The sequence below is a fragment of the Ovis canadensis genome, chromosome 15 (genome assembly GCF_042477335.2).
Source record: "Ovis canadensis isolate MfBH-ARS-UI-01 breed Bighorn chromosome 15, ARS-UI_OviCan_v2, whole genome shotgun sequence".
Lineage (NCBI taxonomy): Eukaryota > Metazoa > Chordata > Mammalia > Artiodactyla > Bovidae > Ovis > Ovis canadensis.
This window is the reverse complement of record NC_091259.1, coordinates 36339595-36361821: the sequence shown is the minus strand read 5'-3', so window position 1 is coordinate 36361821 and position 22227 is coordinate 36339595. Positions and strand designations below refer to the sequence as shown.

Genomic DNA, 22227 nt, shown 5'->3' with positions numbered 1-22227 from the left:
CTTGAGACAGTTGGGCTTGGCCTCAGGGTCTCTCTTGAGGTCTGTCTCCTCTCCAGGACTTGTGATGCTGCTCTGCGGGTCACCTGTCCATGAGGCTCTTTGATTTTTGTGGAAATTTGGGCTTCCTCTCACTCCCCTTTTGCCCCTACATAAGGACACACTCATTAGTCCCTATGGTAACCCAGGGCAGCCCTGGACCTCAGAAGTCCCAAGTCAGTGACAGGACACACACCTTCCCAGCACTTACCCATCTCGGGTGCCAACATCAAAGGGTGCCCATCAATTCCTCTGACCTCTCCCCCACCCCATGAGCCCCATAATGGAGAATGATCCACCATGACCTGGAGGAGATGAATCCCTGGGCCCTGCCCCAGCAAGGGGACTGGCAGTGCTCTCTGGGTTTGCCCTGGAGACCTCTGACGGGCTTGCATCTTGTCTGCCGGCAGAGCTCCTGGGGATGAGGAGGCTCAGGTGGAGAACCTTGTCACTGCAAATGGTAAGTGTCAAGACCACCTGCCCAGGTGGGACGGAGGAAACGGGCAAGGGTCCTTGTGCAGCTTGGGGTGGAGCATGGTTGTCAAGTGAGGTGGCTTCTTGAGAGCTGGCTGGCCAAGCATGTTTCCAGGTGCCAGAGAGGGGTCCCAGGTCCTCTGCTCTGTGTCATCCCCTTACCTCCACGAGACAGGCTGCTGTTCCTGACTACTGCTATTTACAGGGACTCTGCTCAGTGCTGGGCATGGTACAGAGTGTTTCACTTCTCAGTAATGGGCACACAGCCCCAGGAGGTAGGCATCACTCTCCACATTTTACAACAGAGGGGCTCAGAAAAGTTCAGGAACGTGCCAAGTCCTCTAACAGGCGAATAGGAGACAGGGATTTGCCCGGGTCTGTCTGACTCGCAGTCTGCATGAAGCACCCCTGCTCTGCGGGTCAGGCTCCCCCCAACCCCCGAGACAGGCATAGCTGCTGCAGGGGGGTGGCCCACTGGGGTGAGGAGTTCATTCCCCCCACCTCCATACATTCCCTGGGCTCCATTCTGGTTCTTTTTCCAGCCACGGAGCCCCAGAAAGCAGAGAACTGAAGTGCAGCCCCCAGGCGCAAAGGTAAGTGCTGTCTGCCCATATCTTCCTGTCACCATCACTGTTCTGACGAGAGTCTGGCTGAGGAGTCATCAGGGAGGAATTGGCTAGCTTTTGCAATGGACATGGCTTTGATCATGAGCAGTGCTCTGCAGAAACTCAAGCCTGAAGGGTGATGAGACAGATGGACTAAAACCTCCCAGTACCACACGCACACACACACAGAACACGCAGTTGGGAAATCGAGCTTCCTCACAACCCAGCAGTCAAGTTGCTCAGGCGTCATCCTAGCTGCCACGTGGGCATGACTTGGGAGGGAATTAGCATTCATGAAATGCTCCTGATATCAAAGTAGTATAAAGACAGTGGCTTCCGGTGATGATTCAGAAAGTTCCTCAGGCCATCCTTTGACGTTAACATTTTATTTTGAAACTTTCCAACCTACACAGAAATAGGAGGATTAGTATATGGCCCCGAACCCCCACCCCCAACACCATACCAGCATTATCAGCTCTTGACATTTAGGGGCACTAAGTTACTGTTTAGTATCCATTTCCATTGTTTGTTATAGTAATACAGGAAAGCAATAATCTAAATGCTTTACAGTTTTTAAATTGCTGCCACATACACAAACTCACTCAAGTCTGCCAGAAAAAGTGAGTAGGACAGGTGGGGTGTAGCCCCATTTTATAGATGAATAAATTGAGGTCAGAGAGAAGAGCCATACAGATGGTAAGTAACGGACTGGAACTTGAGCTCAAGGACTTTGTATTGATAGTTGAGGGCTGGATTCCACCATACCCCTCTGCTCCCTCCTGTCTCCCTTTATGACATACCCTGCAACATACTGGGACATAGCAGGGGGCAGTCTTCTGTTAGTTCACTCTGCCTTTTTTTTCTGTACAAATAAGGGATATGTTGTGGTTTAGTTGCTGCTGCTAAGTCGCTTCAGTCATGTCCGACTCTGCGACCCCAGAGACAGCAGCCCACCAGGCTCCCCCGTCCCTGGGATTCTCTAGGCAAGAACACTGGAGCTGGTTGCCATTTCCCTCTCCAACGCATGAAAGTGAAAAGTGAAAGTGAAGTTGTTAAGTCGTGTCCGACTCCTAGCGACCCCATGGACTGCAGCCTACCAGGCTCCTCCATCCTTAGGATTTTCCAGGCAAGAGTACTGGAGTGGGTTGCCATTTCCTTCTTCAGAAGATCATCCCAACCCTGGGATCAAACCCACGTCTCCTCATTAGCAGCCAGGTTGTTTAACATGGAGCCAGCAGGGAAGCCCCAAATAAGGGATATACTTTATCCTAAATTGTTGAAAGAGTTGAAAGAAATTTCTGGATTAGAATGCCGGTATACCAGCTCTTACCGTGATGCTAACAACATGGGAGCATTTGAATTCACTCCTAAGTGCTTTTCTATTCTCATGACAGCCCCGTGGGTGGGCAGTGTGGGGCTCATTACCTCCATTTTCTAGCTGGGCCCTGGGGAGGTCAAGGATGCCTCAGCTTGACGTGGCTATAGATCCAATCCAGGTGGCAGGTGTCCCAACTGTGGCTCAGTGATCTGTCCACGTCACAGCAGCTGGTGGTTCCGAATCTGGGGGGCCCTGTGGGGAGGTGCCAGGGAGGAGCCTTGAGCCAACAATTGTCTTTTTTTTTTAAACTAGAACTTCCTTGGAAACCCTGTTCTCCTGAGTCTCAGGACTGTGAGCAATTCTTGAGGGTGTCCTGAGAAAGAAACCCGGTTTAACAATCCTTTCCATGTCTTCATCTGCCAGCTTCCATTCCCCTGAGAGAGCCCCCACTGAGCTCCATGCCCTCCTCCACCTTCATCTCCTGGTCCTGCTTCTCAGACTCACCCTCCTTGGTTTACTGGAAACAGGGCACTTGGAGTGGGTCTCATCTTAGGCGTTCCCATGGGCAGAGGGGCTGCCCTAAGGAATGGCTGGGAGACGCGTGGATGGAGAGGTTTGAAAGGAAGCCAGAGGTTTGTTTTAATTTGAATTCTCTTCTGCTTCGACCTCCAGAACCTGAAGGCAGCTGCCTGAACCTTTAGATGCAAATACTGATGCTTAAGAAAACCGGCCACTTCAGCAGCGGGTCTTTCCCCAGGAGAAGCCAAGAGCTTATGTGTCCCCAGCCCCTCGACACCTGTCCTCAACTGAATAATGCAACCCCGCCTCCCCCACCTGGAGCCTGTGGTCTCGTCCACCTCCTGTGACATGTGTGTCTGTGTGTGTGTGTCTGATGACTGTGATCTCTGTGGTTGCTTGTTTGTGGATGACGTTGTGCTTTAGTGAACCTGAACCCACCTTCCTGGGCTGGAGCTGAGCCAGGTGGCTGCCAGCTCCTCTCTCTCTCCGTGGCCCCGTCACCTCCCACTCTTGGGAGTCTGCTTCTCTCTGAGAGACCAGTCCCTTCTCTTGATTTCAGGGTGGATACGGGGGTCTGGTGGGAATCTCCAGCTGGCTTGGGACTTGGGAGGGTTTACATCACCTTCATGACCCTTGTGCATGGCCGCTTTTCACTCCTTTTGTGAGAACCTTGCTTCCATACTTGTCCCTGGACCAAATCTGTGCTGAGGTCTCTTGGCAGTGGGAGGTTCCAGCAAGGAGCTGATGAGCCCACCTTGCCCTCGGGTGGCTGAACCCCTTCCCTGGTGCCCATATGCCCCGCCTTACCCTGCCCCCGGGGAAATGTGCTCCTTGCGTGTCTTCTCAGCAATAACCCCCCGGGCTCTGGAACCATACGCCCTTCTCCAGCCTTCCCTGCTCCAGAGACTCCCATCTATAGCCAGCTTGCCTGGACCCAGACTCTCATCCCTGAACTGGGGCTCTGGCAGGTGATGGCTGAGTGGATGCATTTGGCTGGGGCCCGTGCTCTGGGGAGGGGCAGCATGGAGAAAGAGCAGGGGTCCTCTGCTTGGCTGTCTCCGCCCTGCTGGCCAGGCAGCAGTGCCAGCCCCTGCCCCCTCTGCTAGCCTGGCACCAGGTTAAGGAGCGGGCAGGGCTCCAGGCAGCCCCACTGCAGGGGGAGGAGCAGGAGGTCCCAGGTGGTGAAGAGAGTGGAAAGTCAGAGCCCACCCCTCCTGCCCCTTGTGTTCTCGTGGAAACTGACCAAACCGTGCGCTGTGACCAGGACTGCCGTTCTCTGTGTCGTGATCTCTCCTCTCAACAAGGACAAAAAGGAATAAAATACCACTTGTTTCCTAGCGGCTCTGAGGTGCTTTCCTTTTTGTGCAAGAATGTGTGTATTTGTAGGACCTGTGGTGCTCGAAGGGCTGAAGGGGGGGTGTCCTTGGCCAGAGGGAGGAAGTGACGGCCGCAGGGCAGCTGGATGCTCTTTAATTTGGCTGCTTGACCACTTAGCTCCTCCCCGCTGCTTCTCCAGCCACCCTTCCTCTCCCCTCCTTTGCCTGCACCCCCTCCTCCTCCTGCTCCCACCCCAGGTCACGGGGTTCAGGCTCCACCCCACAGCCTTACCCGTGCCTCCTACATGTCCTGGAGAGAGGGGAGTCCTTAGGGCTTGCTGGCCTGGACTAAAAGGTTCTAACCTGTCCCTCTGGTCAGTTCTGGAGCCAATACCTAAGAACTTGACAAAGAGGGGTATGGGTGAGTTATTTGGGTTATGATCAAAGCCCTTACCCTTTCATCTTTCTCTAAACCCTAATACCCCCTCCTCTGTGAAGCCTTCTCAGACTTGAGGTAGATAAGGCCCCTCTTTTCTGTGCATGTAGTCACACTGGCTCCTGCCTTTATAGCTTCGTGTTTAATACTCTATGCCTTGGATCCGTACTGTAGAGACCAGGTGGATAATGTCCATTTTGGCAGTGACACAGGAGATGGGGCATAGGGCCATGGGGTCACCTAGACTGTCCTCCCAAAGGCATTCCAATTCAGTTTTTAAAGAAGGACTGTTGGCCAAACAAACACAGCTGATGGGGCTGTCTTCCTTGGAGGTCATCCAGGTGTGGCCCCCACCTCCCAAGTGTTTTGTGTGTCTTTATTGTGAGACCTGGTTCCTAGGGAGCAAGGACTATGTCTCCTTCAGACATAAGAATGCCTGGAACGCTTTACAGTCTCAGAAAATCTTCATAGAGTCTGTCTAGATTCTATGAGTTGTTTGGAGCTGCAGGATCACAGGCACGGGTCCTGAGGGACTGCGGGGTTCAGCCATGCCCTGGTCACCCCCGGGACATGCCTGTCCTGCACTGCTTGTACCCTCAGTCCCCTAGGTCCTTGGAAAGACTGAGGCTTATAGTTGAGATCACACTAAACACTGTCAACCCAGAGATCGTGGTGGCTGAAACAGCTCTGGTCATACTTTGTATATATAAGCTCACAACCACCAATCAGGAACTCTGACTATGGGTCAGGGTGTTTGTAGGCTTTGCAGCAGTTGCAGAGAAAGGCCGAATGAAGATCCTTAGAGGGCCCAGATGTACAAAAGTTAGTGAGGGACTTCCCAGGTGGTCCAGTGGCTAAGAAGCCACCTGTCAATGCAGGGGACATGGGTTTGATTCCTAGTCCAGAAAGATTCCACATGCTGTGGGGGAACTAAGTCCGTGCGCCAGAACTACTAAAGCCTGCACGCTCTAGAGCCCAAGCTCCGCAACAAGAGAAACCACCACCACAAGAGAGGCCACCGCAATGAGAAGCCTGCACCCCACCGCTGGAGAGGAGCCCCCACTCACCGCCGCTAGAGAAAGCCTGTGTGCAGCAACAAAGACCCAGCACCGCCATAAACGAAAATGAGATTAATTTTTTTATAAGTTGGTGGTTTTCTCCACACATTCATTATTGAAAAGAAAATATGAAACAATAAAAACAAGTGTAAGCAAGTCCAATGGGGAGGTTCTGATTTTTCTCATAATAATTATATTAACAATAGAAAATAGTAGTTCTCATCTCCAGCATAAACCATAAGATGGTTCTCTCTACTCTGCCAGACTCTGAGCACCTACCTATTTCTCCTGGCGATCTGGCATGATCTCTGAGCTCGATATTCACATTTTACAGCCTCTCTGATAAATCTGTGACAGGTCTAGGGCCACATGACTGGCAGATGGAGGAGCTAGGCGTTGGGTGCAGGCTGGCGGTCTCCAACGTTCTTCACAGAACACACATGGCTTGGTTTCCTTCTTCAGGAGGCTGGCATCCAGACAGAGGAAGAGGATCGTCTGGGCTGGTGAGACTGCGACTGGAGCCTGGCGATCCCTTTGGGGCATCAACTAGCTGAACTGTGCTCTGAGGAGGGTCCTGTGGGAAGTGAGTGGTCTGGAAGCAAGACACATAAAGAACAAAGAAACTGATGATCAAAATAATAATAATGGATGAATGAATGAAGACAGCTGACATTTACCATGCACCTACTATGTGCCAAACCCTGGGCTGAGGTCTTCATGGGTTCCAACTCATTTAGAACTCACAGCTATATATGATGGCATCCCTATTTGACAGATGAGGAGGCTGAAGCTCGGTAGGACCTGCCTGACTTTGCACTGCTGCTGGCAAAGCCAAGGTCTAGGCAAGGCCCATGCAGGTCTAAGGCAGTGTGACCCTGTGATTCAGAGGAAGTGACCCAGGGCCACGAGGTGAACGTGAGCAGGAGGCAAAAAGGCAAAACTTGGCCTCATGTGAGTAAGTCCTTAGCTCCCAGGCTATGATGATCCAAGACTGGAGTGAGCTCCCTGTCACTGGAAGTGTTCAAGGTGAAGGAAAAGGACCAGCATGTAGAATCCTCTGGACAAGATGGGCTCCGAGAACCTACCCAGAATGACCTAAGTGTCCAGGCCTAACTGAGGACCCCTCACGCCCCAACCAATGGATGGATGAGCCAGTCTAGCTGGAGGGCGCGGGTCATGGGAGAGGAGTCGAGTCCAGGCATGTCTTTCTTCTGGACTCATACTCCATGCAGGCAGGACCTTGTCTGTCCACTCAGCCTCTAGGGCACTTGGCTTATATTTGTGGCTTGGTTGAATATAACAAGGAGTGAACGGGAAAGCTGGACTGAACAGGAAAGCTGCCATGATGTGCCATTTCCCAGAAGGGTCTCAGGCAGAAACCTCAGTTGTCCTACACCTTCCACCTCCCAGCCGCTCCCCCTGCTCCCCACCTCCCCCTGAATTCCGCTCCTGCAATTTTCAAGTCTATTTGCATGAGCTGTTTATGCTGCTTAGCACCACATAAAAATAGGTCAGCCTGCCTGCTCCCCACCCCTACCCTGGCCTGTGGCCCTCCCCTATCACTTTTTTTTTGTTTTTGCAGGTTGTGGATTGGAAGTTGCCAAGTTGTTCTTGGAAGAGAGTCAGAGGCAGAGTGCAAGCAGCAGGGAGAGAGGGGTGGGTGAGGGGGTCTCCAGGCTGAAGCACACCCCAAGGTCACTGGGCACCTTTTCTTCCTGTGGGAAGGAGAGCTCTGCCCTCCCCAGGATCCTAGGTTGGCAGGGGTGGCTGGCGGGACAGGGGTGAGAGAGCTGTCCAGCTCTGTCTGGTTCACCCCACCTTGTCCCTGGCTATTCTGCCTCACCCTGGGCCTGGAGAGAGCGTGAGAGAGACTGGGGGCAGGAGGCGGGGTGGAGGGGGCTGGTAGGTCAGGTGTGTTTGCCTGAGCCAGGGGAGGAGCCTTGGAAATACCTGTCTCCAGGCCACAGAGAGGAAGAATGGCACTTCTCACCATTAGCCTGATTCATTGCTGTCGCAGTTGAACTCCAGTGGGGCAGAATCAGCCAGACCAAGCCAACCGGCTGTTGATTTTATGGGGCCAGCCCCAGCCCCGTGCCTGGTTGCACAATAGCAGGCCACCGGCCAAGGCAGTGATGGCAGAGCAGGTGATGCTGTGATCGGGTGTCCTGAAGGACTCGCGGTGGTAGGGGCTGCCAGGCAGTTGGCCCTCTGCACCGTCCAGAAGAGGGGGTTCCTGCCTCCCAGCCAGTGCCTGCTGAAACTGAAAAAGGCTCAGGACACCCCTTGTGTTCCCTCCAGCTGTGTGATCTGGGCTAGACCCCAGCATCTTTGTCAGTTTCCGTCTCTGCAAAATGAAGTCCTTCCTAGCCATGGTGTAAGCTGGGCTCCTGTGTAGTCTCGGGAGCCTTGGTTTCCTCAACTGCACAATGGGTCCATCAGTATCTTTCCTGTTACCTCACAGGGTCAAAGTGAGATTATGGACATAAAAACACTGAAAAATTTACATGTATATATTATGTTATTGTCAACTGAAGATAAGCATACAACCTTAAAGTTGAGGATTATGTTTTATTTGGGGGTATTATTGAGGACTATTAAAAAGCCATCATTTTGCCAGCGAAGGTCCATGTAGTCAAAGCTATGGTTTTTCTAGTAATGTACAGATGTGAGAGTTGGACCGTAAAGAAGGCTGAGCACCAAAGAATTGATGCTTTTGAACTGTGGTGCTTTAGAAGACTTTTGAGATTCCCTTGGACAGCAAGATCAAACCAGTCAATCCTAAAGGAAATCAACTGTGAATATTCATTGGAAGGACTGATGCTGAAGCTGAACCTCCAATCCTTGGGCCACCTGATATGAAGAGCTGACTCACTGGGAAAGACCCTGATGCTGGGAAAGATTGACGGTAGGAGGAGAAGGGGGAGACAGAGGATGAGATTGCTGGATGGCATCACTGACTCAATGGACATGAATTTGAGCAAACTCCAGGAGATAGTGAAGGACAGGGAAGCCTGGCATGCTACAGTCCATGGGGTCACACAGAGTCAGACACAACTTGGCAACTGAACAACAATGAAAAATTACTGAGGACTGTAGTCTGGGAGATGGCCTCTCAAGCAGCTCTGTTGTAGCTCTCAAGCAGTAGAACTGTTCCAAAGAGGTAAGGGAGAAACCAGGATATATAGGAGTTTCTACTGGGGAAAAAAAAATAGCTAAACGTGAAAAGATTACTGCTAATCGTAAAAACCAGGCATCCCAAGTTAAGACTTTAGTGCCTTTCTATGTATGGGAAGATGCAAGATTCTGGGCTTATTGAAATTATTCCTTTGATATGCATCTTAGCTATCTAGGGCCAATTCGCTGTTTTTCTCCACCCTGAATTCCTTCAGGGTACACTGTCATCAGCAGTGGCTGCTGGTTTGATGGAGGGCAGCATTCTTTATTGAAATGGCAGGCAACATTTTTGGGGGGTCTACATTATTAATATTTGTATGACCATTCAGGTCCTCTGTGCCCTTTTTGTGATAGCAGGGTTCCCCTTCTGTCCTGTAGACTGGGGCTCAAGTTCTAACTTACCTACATACCCTGAGAGTCTCCTTCTCCATGACTATCACAAAACCTGCTTGGATGAGTGGGATCAATGAAACAAAGAGACCAGAGTTCTTCAGAACTGTTGAGAATGATAAAATGGATGGAATTGCTACCACGTGAGCAGAGATGGGGGCCAGACTCCAGACCTGGTAATCTGTGTGCTCGAAGAAGCCAGGACAGACTTGGTAGTCTCTGAAGTCAAAGACAAAGATGATTACAAAGCCAGATGTGAGCTATTTGGGCCATGGCAGTGGAATCCAGAAGGTCATGGAGGAAGGGTTGGAACAGCAGGGGGTGGGTCTGCTCTGGTGGTCTTCCTGGAGGTGGTGAGCTTGGAGCTACTTTTCAGAGATCAGCAGAAATGTGGTTACTGGAAGGAGACTGTCTGCCACTGGAGAGAAACAGCCTCTGTTCTGTTCAAGCCCAGACGCAAGTTCTTAGAAAAGTCAAGAATGCATTTCTCTCCAGGGTGTTCGCTGCTGGAGAGGTGGGTCAAACAGGCTTGCCCTTGTCACCAGCTGTAGAAACAAAAGGGTGTCCCCAGCTCCCGCCTGCTCAGGGAGCAGGAAGGCCTGGGTGACCTTGACTCTGAGTACATTGCCCCTTGGCGGCTCCCAGGACCTGTGTGCCCCACAGCTCAGGCCATCTTGATGCCAACTGTTAAGGAATGGACCCTCCAGGGTCCACCTCCTCCCAGCCCTGCCTTATAAGACCCCAGTCACCCTGGCACCCACAGCCACAGCAGGAGCTAGTGTTCCCTGGGGTTTGAGACCTCTGGCAGCACAGCTGTGGCCTGAGAGCCACCACGTTCCCTGCCAGGTGACCGTGCATGCCACACGGCTGAGGACGGACCTGAGCCAGGAACCGGACTTTCTAGGGGCTCCTGGCTTCTCTCCAACTGCGAGCCACCTCCAGGACTGGTGGGAAGCCTGGAGTCCAAGGCTGTGCCCGCTGCCATGCAGCCCCCAGGTCCAGGGCTGGTGGATCTGGAGGATCCTATCCCAGGGAGGCTGGCAATGAGGGCCTTTGCCTCAGTGCTGGAGACAAGGCTCAGGCGATGTCCCAGCCTCTCAACTCTTCACCCACCAGCCCAACCATGACCACCCCAGATGGCTGCCCGAGGCTGAGGAGTCGGGGTCGAAGGAGGCCTGCTAGGGAAGACAGGGGAGGCTGAGGCACACCAGCTGAGAACATTGTGCCTTTGGACGGGCTAGTGCTGAAGGTGGGGTCTGGGAGTTGGGACCACTTCTCCATGTCTTCCAAAGAGCTCCTTGATTTCTGGGTCTTGGGGAAAACAGCAGAGTGTGCCCCTCTTTGGCTCCAGCCTGGAACAACAGATAAGAGGGGTTGGGGGGTCTTTGCATTGTAGTCTTTAGATGAAAGAATTGTGTTCCCACCTCAGTTGCCCCCATACCCCAGAAGAGACTGGAAGAACAAGAAAAGGGGCCAGACAACAGCAAGGAACAGCCATGTTGTGTGGGGTATCAGGGGAGGAAGGGAAGTTTTGGGGTGCCGGGTGGGTGGTTGGCTGGCAGAGATCATGCTGAAGGTCATGGGCAGAAATGTGCCCCAAGAGCCCACTTTGAAGATCACCCTGCCGGGGACAGCCTGGGGAAGAGATTAACTTTGAGTTAATCTTGTCTCCTGGAGGCCTGCCTAGGGTGAGGGTGGTGAAGGTGGCACCTATTAGGACCCTCTTGGCCAGGCCTTCTCCTACATCACCTCTATTCCTGCGACAGACCTGCAAGGTAGGTGCTATCACCCCATTTTACAGATGGGAGAAGGATGCACAGGATTTAAGTGTGGGTGCTTGTGCCTGCAGGGACCCCTGGCCTGCCTGAAGAGACATATAGGGGGAGAGGCTCCCCTGGGCTTCTCTCTGGGGGATAGTGGGCCTTGGTCCAGGTTGAAGGAGCCAACACCTCCCTGGAAGAATGTAGGGTGTCTCAGTGTCAGCTAGGCTGATGAGCTCAGTCAGGACAAGGAAGGGCTGGGTGTGAGTGAGGGGAGAGGGCCAGGACCCCCTTAACTTAAAACATCTGGCTTCCCCTGAATGAACACTTTCATGAAAATTTCTGCAGGGCTCCAAGTGAAGTGCTGGAGGGGAGTTGAGGGGCAGGGATGGGGATCGCCCCAGGAAGGACTCTAGGGGAGCTGCCAACAGGGGATTGGGGGGAGCTGGCCACCCACTCTCTCTCTGTGGGGACAAACTAGTTCTTGCTACTTATTAGAGAGCAGGTGAGTCATGAGAAGAGGTTGCATTAGGCATACTGTGAGTATGCCTGTGCCACTGGCAAAATTATTTCACTTCTGGAAACCATTCATTCATTTAACGAAACCAGGGGTCCACCCAGAGCCAGGCCCTGTTGTGGCACTGGGGATCTAGGAACAAGCACAGCAAACAAAAAACCCCTGATGTCCTGGAATTTAGTTTTAGTTGAGAGAGAAGTGAGAAGCAACTTAAGGAAAATATAGAATTTATCCACTGTAATAAGTGCTACAAAAATATAATAAGGCTAAGAAGGGATCTGAAATATTACAGAGTAGGCATGTAGATTATAGGCTAGGATGCAAGGAAGGGACATTGTCTGAGCAAGTTCAACCAAGGAGTTTTCTGGAAGGAGTGTCTTCAGGAAGAGAGAACAGCAGGTGCAAAGGTCCTGAGGCAGGAGTGTGTCTGGAGGGTCAGAGGATCACCAAGGAGACCAGTATGGCTGGAATAGAGAGAAGGGGCAGGGCAGTCATTAGAGACAAGGTCGGAGGGGTCCCTGGGACCAGGTACAGAAAGGCTTCTAGGATACGAGAACAGTTTTGGCCTTTACTTAAGGCTTCTCCGATGGCTCAGCGGTAGAGAATCACCTGCAATGTGGGAGACACGGAGGACATGGGTTCAGCCTCTGGGTCGGGAAGATCCCCTGGAGGAGGAGATGGTAACCCGCTCCAGTACTCTTGCCTGGAAAACCCCATGGACAGAGGAGCCGGGCAGGCTACAGTCCAGGGGGCCGCAGAGTCAGGCACGACTGAGTAACTGAGCATGCACGAATGCACAGTCCTCAGGGGGTGTGAGCAGGAGAGGGAACCCTCGGTAAAGTGAGGGAGTTAGGGGGATGACCTGGGAAGCTCCTTCTAGTTAATCCATGACACGGGGCTCAGGGTCTCCATTTGGGATGGAGATGCCTTTCTTCACAGCGTTCGTGTCTGGGAGTGTGTGTCTGGGAGTGTGTGTGTGTGTGTGTGTGTGTGTGTGTGTGTCTGGGAGTGTGTGTGTGTGTGTGTGTGTGTGTGTGTGAGAGAGAGAGAGAGAGTGTGTGTTGGGGGTGGGGGAGGTGGGGAGTGGTCCTGGCTGACGTCTCTACTTTCTTTCAGGGCCACTGATAAGTCTGCACCAGGCAACCTCTAATCTGGTCCTGAGATTCAGGAGTTTCTCCAAGTTCCCAGCCTGGGGGATGTCTGCGCTGTGGCTCTGGGCTGTGAGCAGAGCAGGTTTCCACTGGCAGCATGTGACCGGGGGCAGGGGGTGGGGGGTGGGGCGGGGGCAGCGTCTGGTGAGCAGCTAGGCCCCTGGGCAGCCTTCTGGGTGGTAGGGAAAAGAGGAAGGAGCCCAGAAGCAGGGCTGCCTGCTGGGGCGGGTATGGCTCCCCAGGACAGATCTCATACCAGCCAGACAACTCCCCCCAGGTCTGCCTGTCTCTGTTTCCAGAGTGTTTTCCAGCCCGGGTGGTTCTCTGGGGGTACATTAGTCATCCCCTTGGGGCAGGAAGTGTTGCTAAGGAGGGGCAGAGCGGTGGGTGCCATCTGACCGGAGCCCAGGCCAGACCCGCACCTCGCAGACCCTGCTTTTCACTGTCTGTGTCGGGGTGACCCACGAGGGACCGAGGAGGAGCCCGTAGGAGCCCGTGGTCCCCAGTGGGCCTCACAGACTGCTTGCTGCAGGCTCCCTCCAGGCCCTGACAGGGGCCCCAGTGGCCAGAGAACAGGCCTCGCTGAGCTGGGGTGAGTGAGGGGACACTGCTTGCCCTCCGGTTCCCCCGAGTGGCTCCTGGCTCCAGCTGGGAGACGGGCCCTCCCACTAAAAGTGCTGTCTTCCGGCCGCCCCCACCCTGCGGCACCAACAGGCATCCCTCTGGGGCCTCGTGAAGCTGCTGGTGTCTCCAGACAGACAGGCAGGTCTGACCTCACAGCCTGAGCTCAGACCCTGCGGTCCAAGCAAGGGGTCCCAGCCGAGGAAGCCCAGATTCCTCACCCGCTCCTCCTTGCAGCCCCAGCTGCTCCGCCCGGCTCCTGGGAGACACGGGAGGCAGCTGACGGCACCCTGGACCCAGCGCCATGGCCAGCAAGCACTCCCTCCCACCCGGGGCAGCCTCCAAGGGGCTGCCCACCATCCTGTCCAGTCTCGGGGGGCTCTGGGCTCCAGAACAGGCCCTTGAGGACGCATACATCAGGGCCAAGGCCAGCTGAGCTGGAGGAAGAAGGTGTCACTGGGGAAAGGTTTGGGGGGACCCCTGTGTGCCCTGAGTGTCTCTCTCAGATGCCCCTAGCCCAGGGACAGGGGAAGACTGGGGACTCTGATTCCACGGGCTGAGGCCCTGGCCAGGGACTTCCTGGCTCCTGGTGACCTTTGCAGACGCCCCAGGCTACACGGAGGCATCTCACCCCAGTGTCGGGGCTGCGGTTTGTTTGTGGACACTCACAGCTCCCCCCCTTTCTCAGGTGCTCTTGGAGGTCAGAGAATCTGCCCCCTTCTCACGTGGAGCCCAGCCCAGCCCGGCCAGGCAGGCAGGCACGAGGTGAGGGCTCCGTTGCCAGCCCCTCCTCCCTGCCTTTGTCTCTTCCTGCCCGTGGGCTCAGCTGGGCTGTGGAGAGAGGTAGGCCGGCTCTTCGCCTTCAGGCCCTGGGTCACTAGCACCTCACGACTCTCTCATCCTCTGAAGACACAGCCAGCAGCTCCTGCTATGGACAGGTGGTACCTGGGTGAGTGCCCTGAACCCCGTCCCTGCCCCCCCGCCACCGTCCTGGATTCTGACACAAGTGTCTACCCCATCACTTTCAAGAGCACCCCCAGCTCCCCAGGAGTATAGGGAAAGCAGCAATGGTGAGAGGCAAGATTTCTAAACGAGGGCACCTCCTTCTGGGGGCCTGGGTGTGTTGTGATCTCTGCCCCCAGCATCTCTGAGCTGTCAAGAGCTGCGAAGGCAACTTGTCCCACAGCCCTCATTCTCTGACAGTCATCTCTCTGTCCAGCTGTAGGAACTCTGAAGCCAGACTGCTAGGTTCAGAGGTTGGTTCTCCCACTTTCCACCCGCCTGACCTCTGGGAAGTTATTTAACTTCTCTGTGCCTTCATCTACAAAATGGGGATGATAATAATGCCTTCCCTGCCTCATCAAGTTGCTGTGATGATTACATGAGTTGGTTTTTATAAAGTCTTTAGGACAGTGTCATGCACACACAGTTAAAAATGTAACTATTGTAGGTGTAGCTATTGATTTGCTGTTGTAGCTATTGATTTGCTCCCTATTTCTCTTTTATCTCCTGCCCATCTATCTACCTATTATCTAGCATAACCATTGATCTATGTAGCTATGTATGTAGCTATCTATGTATCTATGAACTTTCCACCTATTTTTATACTCCAGAAAGAATGCACGGTAGCTTACAAAGATAGACAACATGTACTAAGGGAGCAAGATAATATATAATAAGGGGGCATCACTCTCTGTGTGGAGAGCCCCAGGAGTTTGGGGAGCACAGTCATGGGGGTCTGGCTTTCTAGCCCTGGATTTGTCCCTGACTGGGTGTTTCAGGCAAGTCGCCCAGTCTCCCTGCCCTCAGTCTTCCTGGGCTGTCCACTGGGGATCATGGCACTGCCCGGGCCAGCTCCAGGGGTCCTTGCGGGGGCAATGACCAGCTCAGTTTCTTTACCTGTGGAATGGGTCAAATGTGGAATCAGCAGGACAGTGCGTGCAAGAGCCTGACACATGCTCAGCGCCTGCCAAATGTCAGCTCGGTAGTGTTTTCATGAATTTCCATCACTTGGCCTTGGAAGCCAAAGAGATGAATGGGTGTCTCAGCTTCTGGTCTGCAGGCCGTGACAGTCTGTCTTTCCATCTCACCCCCATGTTCATTTTGCTGGAAAGTGGGTGGCTTTCTTGGTGTGACAGTGTATAACAGTTAACAATAATGACACTTACTGTGTACCAGGCCCCCCACCATGCCCTTCACTGCATGATCTCACTTTCTCCTCACAATAACCCATTTTATAGATGAGGAAACTGAGGCATATAGAGATTAAATAACTTGACTGGGGCTACATGCTTAGCAAGTGGAGGAGCCAGGAAGTGAACTCAAACCTTGATCCCCTGTCACTGCTCCAAGAGGATTAATAGATGGAGTCCTTTTGAAGGACTAACCTGCCCTTGGTGGACAATGACCTCTAACCTGGCCTTTTAGCTGCAGTTGAGCATCAGCCTCTTCTGGAAGCCAATCTGACTGATTAGAACTCAGCCAGGAGTATGAGCATCCATGGAGGACCTAGCACCGGGGCCCCCAACGTGAACGGGGCCACAGTGGAGGGAGAAGGAGTCCCGTAGTTTTCACCTTGCCTCTCGCCAGCTGTGCGCCCTTGAGCCAGGGCCACAGCCTCTCTGTGCCTCAGATGCCTCATATATAAAATGGGGACATGACACAAAGCGCCAGGGAATAACAGTTAGAAACTTAAAAGCAAGGCGTTCTCTCCGTGGTCCGGCTGGGCCCCTTCCCAGAGGAGCCTGTGGTGTAACGTGGGGACTGGCATGGAAGCTGGGCTTCATGGCTGGAGAAGGAGGTGCCAGAGACTGCAGGGACAGAGGGCTTAGTGAGGGGTGACTGGAGCCCTTCTGACCGAGGTGTGAGCTGTTAGATGTGGCCTGGATGGAGGAAAAAGGTACAAAGGAAAGGGTGTTCCCGGGCATGAAAGCCTGGAAGCGCGCACAGTGCACCGGGGGCGGGGCGGGGGCTCGAGTGGGTTGAGGGGCCAGGCACCCTGGGACCACCTCAAGAAAGCCCCGAATGCCAGGCGCCAGCCGCACCAGCAGCCTGCACAGTGGTGGGAGACGTGGGTGGCTGCTAGGGTCGAGGGCCTCCGTGGGACCCCTGACCTTGTCCCCCGCAAGCTGTAGTACACGCTGAATGCATTTCAAAACCCCCGCTTCCCTACTGTCACGGCCCCAGCTGTGACTTCTCCACCTGGCGGGTGGACTCCATGGCTCTTCTCTCTGGAAATTTCCTTTGGGAGGGTTGGAAAGACGGCCAGCTCCTCCCTGCCCCCACTGCCCCTGCACCACCTCACGCCTCAGCGGGAGCCCCACTGTCCACACCCGGGCTTTTCTTGTGACCAGGGTAAATATTACCTGGCACTGTTAATGTTTAATGCCCCCACCCCATCTCTGGCCACCCCATAGCCGGGCAGTCTCCCCGAAGCAGAGGCCACGGGAAGAGGGCAGCGGGCACGGGCCTGGTCTGTGGGGGAAATGGCAGAGTTGACAGATGACGGTGAGTGCATGTGTGTGCGTGTGTGTGTGCACGCGTGTATGTGAAGCAGGAGGTGCTTGGACCATCTTTGGAGGGTGAACAGGACCCCCTCTTCTGTCTCCGGGCATCCCTGCCTTCCAGAGCACCCAGCACCCCTCTCTCATACCGTGCGTGCCAGCCAGCCTCCTCTCTAAGAAAATCTGCTTTTAAAAGAGGATCCCACCTTAACGCCAAAGCAATCTAGCTTGAATGGTGGAAAATGGGTGCCACCAGAAAGTAGGAGGTTCTGGGGCGTGGGGGGTGGTGAGCATGCATCTTCTGGACTAAACCAAGAACAGGAGGTGGATGGGGGTGAGGCGGGGCAGCAGTGGGCCCCCCAGTCAGCCTTCTCAGCCTGGCTTTAGGGCGAGAGCCCCAAGGTTCAGGACACATGCCTAGAAGGCATCCTGCGAACAAGGGCAATCAGGTCTGGAATCTCCTGGGCCCGCTGTGGACTGTGGTGGTCTTTGAGCCAGATCTAGAAAAGCTGAGGTCTTTGGGTGGGTGGGCTCTCCCAGTGGCTCAAGACGAGGTGGTCAGGGAGGAGGCAGTTTCCTGGAGCAGCAAGGGGAGTGGTTAGTCCCATCATGGCTCTGACACTAACACCCGTGTGACCTTGAACAAGACTTGAACTGAAACTGGGAGACAACCTCAGAGGCCTTCTGCATGGAGACAGGTGCCTGGGGCCCCCTCAGGCCCTTCAGTGGACCCCTCCTAACCCAAACTCTCCTGGCCCAGGGCGTGAGCTGGGCTCACCGGACCCCATCGCCCAGGGCCCAGTCCAGCACAGCCTGGGAGGTGAGGCCTGGCGCGTTCCTTTGACCTTGGGCACTGCTTCCCTAGTGCCAAGAAGGGGCTCAAGCAGGGCAGAGAAGAGGGGCCACCACCAGACATGGCAGAAAAGCTCTGGCCGGGTGCCCTCCAGCTGCCCTCCAGCTGCCCTCCAGCAAGTGCGCTCAGCTAACAGGGCGGAAGGGCAGAGCCATGACCTCTGCTGGGGGCTGCAGACTGCCTGGGACCACCCGTCTTGAAATGTCTCCTTCCTCCTGACCATGTGACAGGCAGCACAGCAAAGGGGTGAAGCACCTCTACTGTTTACAACCAATGGCCTGGGTCATTCCCAGCTCTGCCCCTCTCTAGCTGTGTGCCTCTGAGTGAGTTGCCTAACCCCCCTGTGCCTCCATTGTCTCATGGATGATACTGGAAGACTATTAATGCCTCACAGGATTGTCACGACGGTTAAATGAGCTACTGCTTCGTTAGCCTTAGTCTGCCGCATGCCAATATACTGTTTCTGAAATAAATTTGCTTTCCCCTAAGGATAGCAATGTAGGATAGAAGGATCTAGAAACAGGGGTCCAAGACTCATTTCTGCCTCCAACTTTTACCGGAACTTTAGAGAAGTCTTCAGACTGGGCCTTGGTTTCCTCCTGTTCGGTGAACGTTAAGGTTCTATTTATTTATTCATTGGTTCACTTCACAAATATTCGCCAAGTATTGGTTGCCCCAAAAGTTTGTTAGGATTTTTCTGTAAGATGTTATAGAAAAACCCAATACCTTGTGGCTGATTAGTCATATGGAGAGAGGTTGCTGCTGAGGCTTATGGAAGATGCTTCTGTAGCCTCCCAGAAATGCCAGCCCCACCCCACCCCCAGGCACCGTGGGTCCCTACTTTGGAGGCTCAGTGGTGGGTCCCAAGCGGACCATCAGGAGCCACCGAGGGCAGATGGTGTCACCCGCAGTGGCATAACCAGCCCCTGCTCCTGGGATGTCCCTCCAGCAGCTTCCCCTGGCCCCCCTGAACCTCTGGGGGTGCTGGGACTGCAAGCACGGGAGTCCCCGTGTTTCTGTGGCTCACCCCACCCCTCACTGGCTCTCTTCTCAGGAGGCAGCCCCAAGGAGAACGAGGACCCATTCTACTACGGTGAGTCTGGCGGGCCCCTCCTCCCACCCTTCCTGAGTGACCGCCCCCCCCCCCCCCCCCCGCCCCCGACCACGCATCCACAGTTCCTGGCCTCTCCCAGCCCTGGGTCATGTGCCCCATCTTCCCCAGTTATTACTGTGGGGCTGGGGGAAGGGTCTGTGTCACCCACCCCACCTCCCCGCCCTGTCCTTCCCCAGACTACGAGACCGTCCGCAATGGGGGCCTGATCTTCGCCGCCCTGGCCTTCATCGTGGGGCTCGTCATCATCCTCAGTAAGTGGGGCCGTCCTGTATAAGGGGGTGCTGAGGTGGGCACAGCTCCTCAAAGCCGCTGAGCACATTGGCTTCCCGGGTGGGGAGGAGAGAGCCTCTCACCCGCTTCCCGGGCGCCCTCGCCTCTCCCACGGAGGATGTGAGAACGGACAGACACTCTGATGCAGAGGGGGCTGTTGGTCCGCAGACCACCCAGGAGATGCCCTTTTCCTCGAGTGCGCCCTCTAGTGGACCCGAGGGGTGCCGCTGAGATGGGGAACCGGGTCCTGCTGGCCCCGGGAGGCTTCAGTGCCCTTGGGGCAGGGGAAGGGAGGGAACCAGCCTCCACTGGACGCTCCCTCCCCCAGAACTGAGCGCTTTCTTGGCCCATTTAATCCTCTCGGCAAACTGAGGGATGGCCGCCACTGTCGCCACTTTCCAAATGAAAAAACCAGACCCGCAGTGGTAGGTGCAGCAGCCTGCCTGAGGTGCCGCAGCCAGATCTGAAACAGAGTGGGTTCCAAAGCACCTCACCCCCACCCCGGCCTGCTGCAGGAAGGCAAGTACCCCTGGCAGCCCGAGGCCTTAGGCTCCCTGCTGGATTACCGTGGATCCCTTATTCCCCAGGGCCTTAGTTTGTTCATCTGTTAAATGGGGATGATCCCTCTTGTCTCTCAAGGTTAGGGCTGGCAGTCAAAGACGCGACAGCCAAGGGAGCAGTGTAGGTGTGGGGGGTTCTAGGGGAGAGAAAGCGCCTTGCCTTACCCCGGCCCCAAAGGCACACAGCAGGGGCTTAATAAGTGCTTGCGGACTGGTGCAACCAGAAGACAAATACTCAGAAACACGCCGGTGGAAAGAAGATGCGGAATGTAGCACATCCACTTCCAAGTCCTGGGATTCTAACGGGCGTGTTAGATGGTGCCCCCCCCCACCCCACCCCTCAACCTGATGCCTCCAATCTGCAGACAGGGCCAGCCTCCCCGATTCCCCTGGCGGTTCCCTGAGGGCCCCGCTGTGGTGTGGCTGAGCTCGCGGTGGCGAAGGCGGATGGGCGTGAGCAAGGGCCTTTGCCCTGGACTTCCTGCCGTTCTTCTCGAGCAGCGTCCACATGCCCAGTGGGGCGTGGGGTGGGGCACGCTGTGACGGCCCCGTCTCAGCACCATTCCCATTGCGCTCATAGTCTGCCACGGACTTCCCTGTAGCTCAAACGGCAAAGAATCTGCCTGCAATGCAGGAGACTAGGGTTCAATCCCCGGGTCAGGAAGATCCTCTAGAGAAGGAAATGGCAACCCACTCCAGTACTCTTGCCTGGAGAATTCCACGGACAGAGAAGGCGGGCTACAGTCTGAGGGGTCGCAAAGAGTTGGACACGCCTGAGTGACCAACACAGACACACACACACAGTCCACCGTGGAGCCGCCGCCACAATAATCTTTGTTGACTGCCCAGCTGGCTGACTTGGACTTCTGAACGCTTATGGTCCAGCCATATATAAAGAGAGACAGTCAGCTGTGGTCTCTGAGGCGGACATGGAGCAGCGCTGGCAGGAGAGAGGGAAGGAGGGGCTACGGAGCTGAGGCCTCCAGGGTAGAGAGGGTCTTCTTGGCAAACTAACCTCGTTTCTCTCTTTAAGGCAAAAGATTCCGCTGCGGGGCCAAGAAGAAGCACCGGTGAGTGCCGGCCTGGGTGACTGATGGAGGTGGGAGGGGCCGGTGGAGGGTTTGGTCTCTCAGGCTGGTGAGGAGGGTCCCCAGCCTCAGGGCGCCCTGAATCCCGGCCCCCTCCACCCCACTACCGTTTCTTACCTGTCTGCTTTCCTCCATCCCAGGCAAATTCCTGAAGATGGGCTCTGAGGAGAGGTAGGTTTGCGAGGAGCGGGCAATGGCTCTAGATAATAAGGAGAAGCTAAGGACTCGGCCGGGAAAGTTTCAGGGTCTTTCATCCATCAGGCAGGTCTCTGTCACCCTCGTGTGGTTCTTTTCCTTGTTGGTTTTTAAAAATTTTTATTAGAGTATAATTGCTCTACAATATGTTAGTTTCTGTACAGCCGTGAGTATACATATATCCCCCGACCTCTTGAGACTCCCCCCCACGCCCACCCCCATCCCACCCCTCCAGTTCATCTCGGAGCACCGTGCTGAGCTCCCGGTGCTCCGCAGCAGCTTCCTGCTGTCTATCTGCTTTGCACATGGTCCTGTGTAAATGTCAACCCTACTCTCTCAGCCCGTCCCACCTGCTCCATCCAACTTGCGTCCCCGTATCTGTTCTCTGTTCCCACCTTTTAAAAATAATGGCAAAACACACACACACACACACACACACACACACACAAACAGAAAAAAAAAAATGTGTGTAGTATGTGTGACCAAGGGAGGCTGCAGAGATGCGCCAGAGGAAGGTAAGGGATGAAATGGAAGCCCCAGCCTCTGCAGCCCTGCTCACAGCCCCCATCCTGCCTTTCTCTTTGCAGAGCCAGCCGTGCCCACCCTTGCACCGGGGCTGCTTGGAAGTCTTCCCTGAGCTGTAGACCTCTGTCCCAGCACTGTCAGGCCCTCGGGCTGAAGGAAGCTTCGGGCTCCACGTGACCCCCCCGGGTGGGCTTCACCTCCTTCCGCCCCATGTTAATAATAAAGCCGGCCTTGGAGACGGCTCCTTCCCTGGCCTCCTCCCTCGCTCCTTCTCTCCTGTAACTGCCACCATCCGCTCCTCCAAGCTGGAGTTAATACAGCCTGGTCTGTGCCTTTTTGCTTATTCGCTCACGTGCCTGTGAAAGTAAGAAGTTCAATGCCATCATCTCCAGGCCTCTCCTCACCCCCCAAATTGCTGAGAGCCCCTGGGACAGAGGACTCAGCCTGCTTTCCAAATGCCAGGCAAAGAGAAAGCTGGCCGAAGGTCACAGGCTCAAAGCCCTTGGGTCGCCCGGGGCCCTGGGTGTGGCTGTAGGATCTCTCCAGTGGGAGTCAAGGCGGCCCTGCCCTGGGCTGCCCGTGTTTTAGTTGTTAGGTGCTCTGCCCACATTTCCCCAAGTGCACCGGCGTGCCAGGATGGGTGGGTCTAGGGATCTTGGGCAGGGGCGTCCTCGGCACATGCTCTCTCCCCATCCCTCACCCCCAACTGTGGTGCCAAGCTCCAGCCATGCCCTTTCCACTCTT

At 54.8% G+C, this 22227-nt stretch overlaps 2 protein-coding genes and 1 long non-coding RNA gene across 27 annotated transcripts in view; 2 read left to right on the top strand and 1 right to left on the bottom strand.

Annotated features, from left to right (window-relative positions):
- FXYD6 (FXYD domain containing ion transport regulator 6) overlaps positions 1 to 4289 on the top strand; it is a 36844-nt gene extending 32555 nt beyond the window's left edge. For all 6 annotated transcript variants that reach the window (XM_069555311.1, XM_069555308.1, XM_069555309.1 and 3 more), the window contains 3 exons: positions 447 to 496; positions 1053 to 1103; positions 3106 to 4289. In XM_069555311.1, the coding sequence (XP_069411412.1) occupies positions 447 to 496; positions 1053 to 1081 (79 nt within the window). In that variant the 3' untranslated portion in view covers positions 1082 to 1103; positions 3106 to 4289. The remainder of the gene's footprint in view (positions 1 to 446; positions 497 to 1052; positions 1104 to 3105) is intronic.
- Positions 4290 to 5829: 1540 nt separating this feature from the next.
- Positions 5830 to 7806, bottom strand: LOC138421272 (uncharacterized). Its single transcript, XR_011249445.1, has 2 exons — positions 7713 to 7806; positions 5830 to 6354 (listed from the first exon to the last, which is right to left on the bottom strand). It is a non-coding gene; the product is annotated as an uncharacterized lncRNA (long non-coding RNA).
- A 2237-nt stretch (positions 7807 to 10043) lies between these two features.
- Positions 10044 to 21802, top strand: FXYD2 (FXYD domain containing ion transport regulator 2). Of its 20 annotated transcripts, none has more exons than XM_069555301.1 (11): positions 10086 to 10575; positions 11004 to 11101; positions 12720 to 12823; positions 13613 to 13825; positions 14064 to 14140; positions 14285 to 14324; positions 18786 to 18824; positions 19022 to 19096; positions 20709 to 20745; positions 20904 to 20934; positions 21546 to 21802. In XM_069555301.1, the coding sequence occupies exons 6-10, from the start codon at positions 14306 to 14308 to the stop codon at positions 20926 to 20928; spliced, it is 195 nt and encodes a 64-aa protein (XP_069411402.1). In that variant the 5' UTR covers positions 10086 to 10575; positions 11004 to 11101; positions 12720 to 12823; positions 13613 to 13825; positions 14064 to 14140; positions 14285 to 14305; the 3' UTR covers positions 20929 to 20934; positions 21546 to 21802. The 20 variants fall into 20 exon arrangements, with proteins under 20 accessions (XP_069411394.1, XP_069411386.1, XP_069411387.1 ...); XM_069555289.1 differs by having other exon boundaries at positions 12720 to 12836; XM_069555297.1 differs by having other exon boundaries at positions 12720 to 13346; positions 13469 to 13825.
- The last annotated feature ends 425 nt before the right edge of the window (positions 21803 to 22227 follow it).

Excerpts from the sequence above, each read along its gene's own strand:
- FXYD2 (XM_069555286.1), top strand. The coding sequence starts at position 12,800 with ATGTCTGCGCTGTGGCTCTGGGCTGTGAGCAGAGCAG. Across the intron at positions 13,826-14,063 it reads AGCTGAGCTGGAGGAAGAAG|GTGCTCTTGGAGGTCAGAGA; the intron begins GTGTCACTGGGG and ends CCCCTTTCTCAG. Across the intron at positions 20,746-20,903 it reads GGGGCCAAGAAGAAGCACCG|GCAAATTCCTGAAGATGGGC; the intron begins GTGAGTGCCGGC and ends CCTCCATCCCAG.